This window comes from Danio aesculapii, chromosome 3 (genome assembly GCF_903798145.1).
Source record: "Danio aesculapii chromosome 3, fDanAes4.1, whole genome shotgun sequence".
NCBI classification, from domain to species: domain Eukaryota; kingdom Metazoa; phylum Chordata; class Actinopteri; order Cypriniformes; family Danionidae; genus Danio; species Danio aesculapii.
In genome coordinates, this window is record NC_079437.1 from 34,813,950 (window position 1) to 34,824,077 (window position 10,128).

Below are 10,128 nucleotides of genomic sequence, written 5' to 3' on the forward strand. Positions count from 1 at the left end.
TACTGTTTAGTTGCATAATTAATAAATAAAAACTGAAACATTTTGAATCCAACATAGCGTGAAAATCATAGACTGTAAAATATGTGGGACTCTTATTTTGGAACTATCATGTCTGCCAGTAAAGCATGGGACCAGTAATATAGCATCAAAGTACATGTATTTATTCTTTGCTGACACGTTGAAAAAAAATAATAACGTTTTTCACAGTTACCGAAGATGGACGTGTGCACGATCTGATGCTTCCTCTAAAGGAGAAGCTTTGCTTTGCAGAGAACAAATAAACAGAAACCTGGACGCGAGTGATCCACTGGCAACATGATTATCAACAACATTTAAGCCAGGATCCATTTTAATACAAGTACAGCGGGAACAAGCCAAGCAGCACGTGATAACCGTGCCAGGTTATAAGTTATTCTATTAGTCATTATAAAATATAATATTTTGTCACAGATGTTAACGATGTAACACAGAATAACCTCTGTGTTGGGTTTTTGCAGGAGAAGACGAGCATGGAGCCTGCGAGCCTGGAAAACTTGTGTGTTTTGTACCACAGTTCAAACTATATAGTTGTCAACAAACACTGGGACATCCGAATTGACAGTAAAATGTGGTATGAGAAGCAGACTGTCCAGAGTCAGCTAAAGCATCGCTTTCCAGAGCTTGCAGATCCTGGCACTTACTACGGCTTCAGGTAATTTAAGTAATATATTTAGCTTCTTCTCAGTTAGTTCATGTTTCTTATCACAGGGTTCCCACACTTTTTCAAAATACTTGAATATTAGACATGGATTCAAGGCCTGGAAAATACTTAAAAGCCATTAAAGTCATTAAAATTAAATTTGTTTATGAATATTTAAGACTTATGTGTGTAAGATTTAAAATCTTACATCTCAGTTTTGTACAAGAACCTTTAATGTAAATATTTTAATGTAAATATTAAGAGTAAGTGAAATGTAGTACAGAAAGGACTTTCATGACGCTACATAAGCTGGGGAATTAAGAAAGCTGCTTGATTTTAAATGAATGGCGCTTTTAAAAGTCCTTGAATCTGCTGTTCATGAAAGAGTGGGAACCCTGTCATCAGCAGTTTGTTCATGTGAGTTCTTATATTCTGCAGGTTTTGCCATCAGTTGGATTTCTCCACCAGCGGTGCTTTGTGTGTTGCTCTGAACAAGGCAGCAGCAGGTCAAGCTTATCGCTGTTTTAAAGACAGACGGGTTACCAAAGCTTATCTAGCACTGGTATTGCGGCATTCAGACATTCAGTCATGACATATATGTTTTTTTAAGTATAATAACTCAGCCTATTTATACATCCCCTGCAGGTGCGTGGTACTGTGACTGAGCAGAATCTGAGCCTGGACTTTGCGATTGGCAAGAACACCACAGAGGGCAAGACCCATATGATGTGCACTGAAGGAACAGAGGGTGAGAATCTCTTCTGCTCCAAATCAAATGGTAAAAATTGAGCTAACAGAAACACATTCCCGCATTCTGAATTTTATTATTGTGTCCTGTAGGTTGTGAGAATCCCAAGCCATGCCAAACAGAGGTCACGGTTTTAGAGTACGGAGCGTATGATGGAGATCCAGTCACAAAAGTGCTCCTGCAGCCTCTGACAGGTACAGAATCATCATTGCAGACACATATAAATTAATACAAGGTCAAACCAGTACTTTTTTTTTATAAATTAGTAAAATAATAAGGGATCATACTCTCTTTTATTATATTATACATTATTATACATTTTTAGATGACAAATTGGTATGACCTAGTGATTTAAAATGACAGTTTATTTATACTTTAGGGATGCCATGTTATTCTTGAAAATGTCTTTTTATGTGTAATCAAATTATTATTGTTGTGATGTGAATATGCCTTATGAGATTTGTTAGTATATAATCTTCTATTACTCTGAACAACATTTTAATGTGTATCTTCAGTAAATCATGGTATGAAAAATGCATGAAAATCATTATTTTTGCTCAGAAAAAAAATCGAAACCGTACACATTCTAATTTACAGGAAAAAATAGCTTTAAGTTAATAATTCACAAAGGGGTTGGGCAAAATATTGTGAACACCAGGGAAATTGTTTCTGGAAGTATTTTATAAATTATTTTATATATATGTATATGCTAATATTAATATTATTAAAGTATGGTGGTGCAGTAGGTAGTGCTGGTTCGAGCCTCAGCTGGGTCAGTTGGCATTTCTGTGTGGAGTTTGCATGTTCTCCCCTTGTTGGCGTGGGTTTCCTTTCTGGTGGTCCGGTTTCCCCCACAAATGTACAGTGTATCATCAGTCACTTGATCAATGTATCATTACACCACCTACTTTTAACATAACATTTTGTGTATTGACAGTGACAGCTGACATTAATAGAAAACTTAATTTACTACTCATACAGCGCACTGCCTGACAGCCAGTTTACTTAGAAGACTGTAAATCAGGAGTTTTTACTAGGCATGCAGAGGTTTTATTTGGTGTTAGAATGGGGTGAGGAACAGAAGCTCATTTGCATTTATATAACTCGTTTTTGAAGGACTTTGTAAAGGTTTTTAAGATGGGTTTTTAATAATAAAAAAATTCCAAATATACAAAGAAATATTGTATTAAACGTTTTGACCATCATCATTGGGCCCATAAACAAAACCAACAGATTATTGTCTTAATTAGTTGCAAAAGAATGTACAAATAAGATAATAATAATAAGATAACAAAAGAATTAATAACTGAAAAACCTCACAGGCACATTTGTTAGTTAGTTTCTTCCACTGTAGCCTAGCCATGAAGAGCGTCTGAGCTCAAAAAACGTCCCAAGTAGTGAGAACATTAATATTTATCTATGTTTGGAACTGTTGTGTGTTGCTTTTTGGTTCACCCTAGCCTATAGATATGATTATGTAACAATGGCTGTTCACATTATTTTGCTCAAACCCGTGTAGCTGAAACGTCTTTTTCTAAAAGTCTAAATATTAAAAAAACCTTGTAGGACGGACACACCAGCTGCGAGTGCACTGCAGTGCCATTGGTCACCCTATAGTGGGTGATTATACCTACAGTCTGCGCACTGACAACAGTCCGTATCGCATGATGCTGCACGCCTACTTCCTGCACATTCCCCTCCACAACGAACCAATCCACGTCACCGCACCAGATCCGTTTGTACCCAGCCTCGATGCTAAATGGGCTCCACAAAGAGGTGTGAAAGTCCTGGAGGATTTACTGAAGAATATTTTAACAACACCGCAAGCTGAGATGCAAGAAGAGGCCGAGCCGGAGCCCAGGAGGAGCAGGCCAGTGGAGAGTGAGGAGCAGCGGGCGCAGTGTCAGGAGTGGTTATGTGAATGGAGTCTGGACTGATGAACTGATGCCATGTTTTACCTGTAGCAGAAGTTATGCCGCAATAAGCCCAGCTCCATAGGGAATCCTTTCCTCTTTCTTATTTAAATTGACTGTAGGCAGAGCTCCTTCAAATTTGAATAGAAAAGGAACTTGAGGTGTACAGGAGTGTTTAACCGTTTGCCCCCTGTGCTTATGCCAAACTTCACTACTGTTTTAAAAGATTTTTTAATATATATTCTTGAATTGCATTTCTTATGCTCGCCAAGGCTGCATTTACTTGATCATATATTATATATTATTATAGTGCTGCAGGAGTGATGTTAAAATCCAGGTGACTTAATTTGTCACTGGTTCCTTTCGTATGGGTTTTATGTTCACTTGAGAGTTAAATAATGTCGGTGGTAAAAGTATTTTTACAGTAGTTTACCGTTTCATCAACACAAGTTACATTTTGAAGTTTTTGCCCTCCGGTGTAAGTAAGATTCACAAATAGAATGAAGTGTCATAGTAAAATTTTAGTTTTAACTTGGTCATTGGAAGTTTACTCTGCAATACTTTGAGTGAGAGTAAAAAGTACTTTAACAATTAACACACAAAAAAAAAAAAAAAAAAAATTTTTTTAGTTCTGATTGTGCTATTTTGAGCAAAAAATGCACATTATACATATTAAACCAAAAGTTACTACATGCGACAATAAAAGCAGCAATAAAACTCTTAAAAGTAACTTAAATGCCCCAGTGTATCATGAGAAAACCAGCAGTTTATTTCTTTGGAAACTTATTTCATCACAAAATCACTGCAGTCATACCCCAATGATTACATTATTACTTATTAGAAACACACACACACACACACACACACACACACATATATACATATATATATATATATATATATATATATATATATATATATATATATATATATATATATATATATATATATATATATAGAGTTCAGATGCAAATGCCATCTGAAATGTTCTCCTAAAATGAACATTTTCCTTAGCCTCCTATGTTTATGTTGTTATTTAACTTTAAAGGCAATAAAAAGAACGTATACATCACTGTAAAAGTTAAATTACTGATATTTTGATATATGATAATGATATTTAAATTATAGAGAAAAAGTTCAAATATAGTCAAATTATATGTTTACCACACAGACCTTTTAAAAAAACATTTAAAAAAATTAAATCACCAAAAATAATCATAAAACCCATTGGAATATTTTGAGTCAGTGATTAATTAATATTTCAGCTTTTCACATCACAATTGCTGCACAAACGTAATTTATTCCTGTAATGTCAAATATAAGTTAAATTCTTTGCAGCTCATACTCTAAACCTTTATAACATTATGCAAGTCTTTAGTGTTACTTTTGACAAATGTGAACAGTTCTTGATGAAAACATCTATTATAACAAATCCTGCTGAGCCTCAGCTTTTTAACAGCACTAAACCAGAGCATGGCAGCAACCTTTTAAAAATCTTTCCTAATGATCTTTACCTCGTTGAAATGCAAGTATGCTATGTATACGGTTGGCTTTATTCATTGTATGAATGCATATCTGTATGCTTTTTAACATGTTATGCTTTTAAAGCAATAGAGATTTTAATAGTTAGTTACATTATACATAAATGAATTTTCTTAATTTCTGTACTGGCAATGTGTGAATCATGTTTGTGGAAATCCATTGCTTCTAATAGACTGAACAAACCCTACCTCAAAAACTGAAAATGTCACTTTGGAAAATCATTTGTCACCGTGTTCCTTAGCTGTTAGATATGTTAAAAATGATTCTAGAATTTTCAGTTAGGATATTAACAGATTTTCATGGGTGAAATCTAGTCATTTAAATTGATCATCAGAATCCCACCATGTGTTTGTGTGTTCATACTTTAACCAGCAGCCTGATTTTAAAGTGACCTTCGTGTGAAATGTGCTTCTTACGCTGTTACATTATTAACGACAAACAGTAAACCTTTTTGCCTACCTTCCCAATGTAACAACATCTCCCAAATCTGAGGTGATCTCTTAAAATGAATCAGTATAAACAGATGTTTTAAAAAAACAACATTTATTTCCATCTGTAATCTGGCTTTGCACACAGAAAATGTTTAGTGTTGAAGAAACAGTACAGTTTAATAAATAAAGGCCCTTCAGTCTAACAGCTAATCACTGCGTCGTGATATTTTTCCTAGCCAGTGGCATGAGATGCTTTAACATACATCTAAAAACACTGACATGACAAGCAGAAATGAAATGGTGTTTTGTGTATAACTGACGTATTTCATATTCTATGTTAACAAAGTCACGATTATAACATGTGGATTTAGTTTGAGACATTTGTTTGAGGTTTACAACTGTAATCCAGAGCGATAATGGTGTGTTTCTGGAATTTAAGTCCATATTAGTTCCTTTGGTCCCAGAATGCAAGTGCGCGAGACACAAACTGAAGTGCAGTCCTAGATCTGGCTGAGAGGGAGGAATTTCTGGTAGTAGCTCTTGGTGACGTCGATCATCAGTTCTTGTGTGCATTCAGGCAGCTCTCCTGAAAATAAACCTGAAATCAACCAAGATTAGAGGTTTAAATACAAGGTAGCATTATTAAATGTTGAATTGAAAGGTTGGCATAATACAAATTATAACAAATGCAAAAATCGCTACATTTACAATTATAACAGGAATTATAAGTAGTAAAATGTAAAACATATGACAACCAATGAAAATAAAGTAAATCAATACTAAAATACACACCTGGACAGCCAGAGAATACTGTAAATGGGGGAACCACTGTCTCTGGGGGAAGGACAGTGTTATCCAGAATCTTACAGCAATCTTTCAAGACACAGCGACGACCCTACAATGGAAAATAGTCAATTACAGACCGGCCAAAATTTCACATTCCCAAAACAAAAGGGAGGATACTATGGAGGCTTGTTTCTGACTTGAAACTGAGTTTATGCATCACAATTTTGAGCTTTTTAGGGCTGTAGTTTTTTTTTTTTTTTGCATATATAATACAGTTACTGTGTAAATCAAGGCTTATTTGAGACCGTTTTCTTGAGCAATTATATAAAATTTTAAGATCAAAGAGGTGTTGTTTGGTTTTCATCTGCAGTAAGTGATGTGCACATTTGTTCTCATTCTCTTTATACTGCTGGTTAGTTGGGTTGAACTGCTTTCTCACCAGAAGCAAACCACTCTGGAATGTGTTTTAAGTCAGCTGAGAACACCTTTCAAACTATTTTAGTGCACATTCGAGTGCTGTGTTCACGTATGTTTAAACAAAGGGAGAAACTGGTCCAGGTTCCAAAGCAAACATTCCAAATGGCTTGAAAATGCACTGCAGACTGCAAATTGCAAGTTCACATCTCCCATTTTCTTCTCAAAAGTGCAAGTTTGTAGGTTGCAGTTCTGTTTCTTACAATTTTCTATAAAAAAAAAAGTAAAATTTTTATTAGCAAGCTTTATGATACTCCTTGTGTTATACAAATTTGTCAACTTTCTTTTGTTGACTTTGTACTTTACTATATTAATAACCATAAATGTCCAATAATTAGTCAATTTTGCTAGGTTTGAGATTTCTTGACAGAATTTTTCCAGTAGAGCAAGTGGCTAAAAGGTAGGCTAGCATAACCTTAAAAACTTGGTATGAAACCACATTTCCAGCAGTTTTTTGTTGTTGACCTTACATTCCAGTCTTACAAAATACATCGAATGGGTCAAAATTTTAGATTTTATTAAGACCATGTTCCATGAAGATGTTGTGTAAATTTCTAACCATGAATATATTTCTCACATCTTTTTTATTTTAAAAAAAGTTTTGCCTTGTTGGTGCCAGTAGCCTAGTGGTTAGAGCGTTGACTCATAGCACTAAGGTGCTCACAGCGACCTGAGTTCAATTCCCGGCTCGAGGTTCTTTGCCAATCCTCCCCTTCTCTCTGCTCCCCACACTGTCCTGTTCATAAAAGGTAAAAACCCCTTAAAAATCAATTATAAAAAAATGTAAGATTTGCCTTTATTGACAGTACATAGACAGGAAGCAAAGTTGGAGATATGGGGGATTGAATTGGGAAAGGTCCACAAGCCAGGATTTAAACTCAGGATGCATATCCCACTAGGCTATTAGTGCCATTGAAATTCAGTTTTTGATTAATAATACACATTGCTAAGAAGAACTTGATGTGGACAGTTTTGAAGATTTTTTTGATAAACAGATTAGGATCAGATTTTCCAATTGTTGCACCTCAGCCAAATATTGGTCTATCCTAACCAACTTTGAGTTACTTAAATTTTAGTATGAGATTTACATTTATTCATTTAGCAGACACTTTTATCCAAATTGACATACAAACAAGGGACACGACAGTGAAGAATCCTAAAAGGCCAAATAATCAGGTGCTGCAAAAAGCAAGAAAACAGCCACAGCTACAATCTACTATCATACCAATGGTGAAACAGGCTTCCTAAGCATGGTATGAGATCTAGACAACTTGTTACTTACAATCACACAGTTCTTGCCAATGTGGACGTACGATCCTATCTGTGCAGCGTTGACAACGCAGTCCTCCTCTATGAACACATGGTCCCCAATGTGTAAGGGGAAGAATGCCACACTGATATACACAGGACAAGAGGTACAACAATCATACGAATTAAGTTTTAGCAGAGAGAATCCAGATGTACATCAAGTCAGCAGCACAACTCACCCTTTGCTGAACTTCTTAAATGGCGGTCTGATCACACTGCGACTTTTAATGACACAGTGACGCCCAACTCTGACATTGGCAAGATCTCCTCTAATGATACAGTCGTTCATCACAATAGTCTGAAACATAATTTGAAGGCATCTCGGGCAGTTTTGAGATTTTAAGCTTTTTGGCTTTTCATAAAGCGTTATTCAGTCAAATGTTAAGAAAACACCCAAAGTATTGTTTTATAATACTTTATTAATTTGTCTGTAGACTTCAAATAAAATGTATATTCAAACCTCAAAGTTTTATTAATATCTGGGACATTCTACCAGAAACATATTTTCACTTATAAAAAATGTGACAGGACCTGACCTCAAAAAAGCAAACAAAACAAGCAGAAAATCATGCAATTCAATAAAAGAACGCATCCTTGATCGCCTTTTTTTTTTTTTACTTTTATTTAGAAAAGAAGAAATGTACAATATAAATCAGGAAGTAATCTGTGTACATACAGTTACAAAGTGTTAAGAACAGTAAGTAAAAATAAGAAATAGAAAGGAAACAAAATTAGGAAAGGGGAAGTACAAAATTAAATAAAAAACAGAAAGCATCAAAGACTAACTTACTGGAAGCATTATATTTCCAGAAGTTTCTATTAACTTGCTGATTTTTTTTTTGATGTTAGATAAATGTATAGCTTTAAGCAAGGAATCAATTTCAATTAAAAAATGGGCAAACGAGGGAAAGGATTTGTGGATAAAGAAGCATCCTTGATCACTGTCAGCTTCTCCATCAAATGATGTCACTTCCGAGTCATAACCTTAAAGGTGTAATGCACACATTTTATCTTAAATTTTATGAAAATGTGACAGGAGTGACATAACATGGGGGCGACTGTAATTTTATTTGTTTATATATTTGTAGTATTTATTTGTAGTATTTATTAATAACTTAATGTTTCTAATCAATTGATGTGAATGATAACAACGTAAACTTGCTATTTCTGAAGTTTTTTCTTCTAAATAACAGTTTTTAGCATAACAAAACTATTAAAGCTGTTGGTTCAATTGAGGACAAGGACAATGACAGGGTTTGTAGATCTGTAAAGTGTTTTTAATAAATACAAAAATCTGAGAAGCAAATGAATGACATACTCCTTTACAGAACAACTCACAGAAATCAACCATCAGGCCATTTTAGAAATTATTGGGATGAAATACTCTTTATTCACTGTATTTGTGTTTTTATTTCAGGGAGAGATGATGTACGTTTCTGGTGGAAAGCCCCATATATATTCTTATTTTTGTTTTAAATAAGGATGTGTTCATACCTTACCATAGACATGTTATTCTTAAATATATCTTATTCTTAATTATATCTTTGGCTATTCGCAGTCAAAAAATAAACAGAATAAAGCAATAATACTCACTTTCCCATTGAGGACGATGTTTTGACTGCCGCAAAGAACTGACTGTCTGCTGACTTTGTTTCCTGATGCCTGGAGAGATCAAAACATTGAGCATTACCATCACATGACGACCCAGCACTAGATTCATCTGGATATTTCCATAAACAACACGAGCAACTCATACAGACTGGTGGGTTACGAGAAACTAACGCTGTTTGTAAGTGATATAATCTGTTTATCACACAATACACATTCTGTTGGCACAAACAATCCGTTCAGATCATTCTCAATTTATTACATGCAACCGCTTGATTCAGCTGGAGGATGTCGTTGATTTTTATGAACATACCGTCTCGATGTATTCTGCCTTATTATATAATATTTCACACAGCTCCATCTCTGCACGATTGTATGATGTTGTTAGCGAAGCCTCAGAAATCCAGCAGCTGTCAACCGCTCCCTCTCTATTTCCGCTTCCGGTTTTACCCAGACATCGCTTGTAGAGCATCGAACAAGAGACCAGAAATATTTTTGATGTCTTTTTTACATTTCCTTTCATTGGCATATACAAATAATATGTAAAGAATACTTTTATAAGTAATATTTGTTTTTAGCTATATGCTATAGTCTTTATCTGTAACAAATAAAAACTGAGACAGATCGTGCTATTCACGT

General features: G+C 34.8%; 2 protein-coding genes across 2 annotated transcripts; one reads left to right on the forward strand and one right to left on the reverse strand.

Annotated features, from left to right (window-relative positions):
• Window positions 1–98: 98 nt before the first annotated feature.
• On the forward strand, window positions 99–4,199 carry rpusd1 (RNA pseudouridine synthase domain containing 1). The gene is made up of 6 exons (XM_056451576.1): window positions 99–401; window positions 498–691; window positions 1,118–1,241; window positions 1,325–1,427; window positions 1,520–1,621; window positions 2,994–4,199. Exons 2-6 carry the CDS (start codon window positions 510–512, stop codon window positions 3,362–3,364), a joined length of 882 nt encoding a protein of 293 aa, XP_056307551.1. The 5' UTR covers window positions 99–401; window positions 498–509; the 3' UTR covers window positions 3,365–4,199.
• A 1,209-nt stretch (window positions 4,200–5,408) lies between these two features.
• dctn5 (dynactin 5) lies at window positions 5,409–9,920 on the reverse strand. Its single transcript, XM_056453837.1, has 6 exons — window positions 9,803–9,920; window positions 9,475–9,543; window positions 8,061–8,179; window positions 7,856–7,967; window positions 6,106–6,208; window positions 5,409–5,911 (listed from the first exon to the last, which is right to left on the reverse strand). The coding sequence occupies exons 1-6, from the start codon at window positions 9,848–9,850 to the stop codon at window positions 5,814–5,816; spliced, it is 549 nt and encodes a 182-aa protein (XP_056309812.1). The 5' UTR covers window positions 9,851–9,920; the 3' UTR covers window positions 5,409–5,813.
• Between the last annotated feature and the right edge of the window lie 208 nt (window positions 9,921–10,128).

What these genes read in the sequence shown, in the direction of transcription:
- dctn5 (XM_056453837.1), bottom strand. Translation starts at nt 9,850, where the DNA reads ATGGAGCTGTGTGAAATATTATATAATAAGGCAGAATACATCGAGACG. An exon ending in AGGCAGAATACATCGAGACG is followed by an intron (nt 9,544 to 9,802) that starts GTATGTTCATAA and finishes TGATCTCTCCAG; the next exon opens with GCATCAGGAAACAAAGTCAG. An exon ending in ACATCGTCCTCAATGGGAAA is followed by an intron (nt 8,180 to 9,474) that starts GTGAGTATTATT and finishes ATTATGTTTCAG; the next exon opens with ACTATTGTGATGAACGACTG.
- rpusd1 (XM_056451576.1), top strand. Translation starts at nt 510, where the DNA reads ATGGAGCCTGCGAGCCTGGAAAACTTGTGTGTTTTGTACCACAGTTCA. An exon ending in GGCACTTACTACGGCTTCAG is followed by an intron (nt 692 to 1,117) that starts GTAATTTAAGTA and finishes TATATTCTGCAG; the next exon opens with GTTTTGCCATCAGTTGGATT. An exon ending in GTGCACTGAAGGAACAGAGG is followed by an intron (nt 1,428 to 1,519) that starts GTGAGAATCTCT and finishes TGTGTCCTGTAG; the next exon opens with GTTGTGAGAATCCCAAGCCA.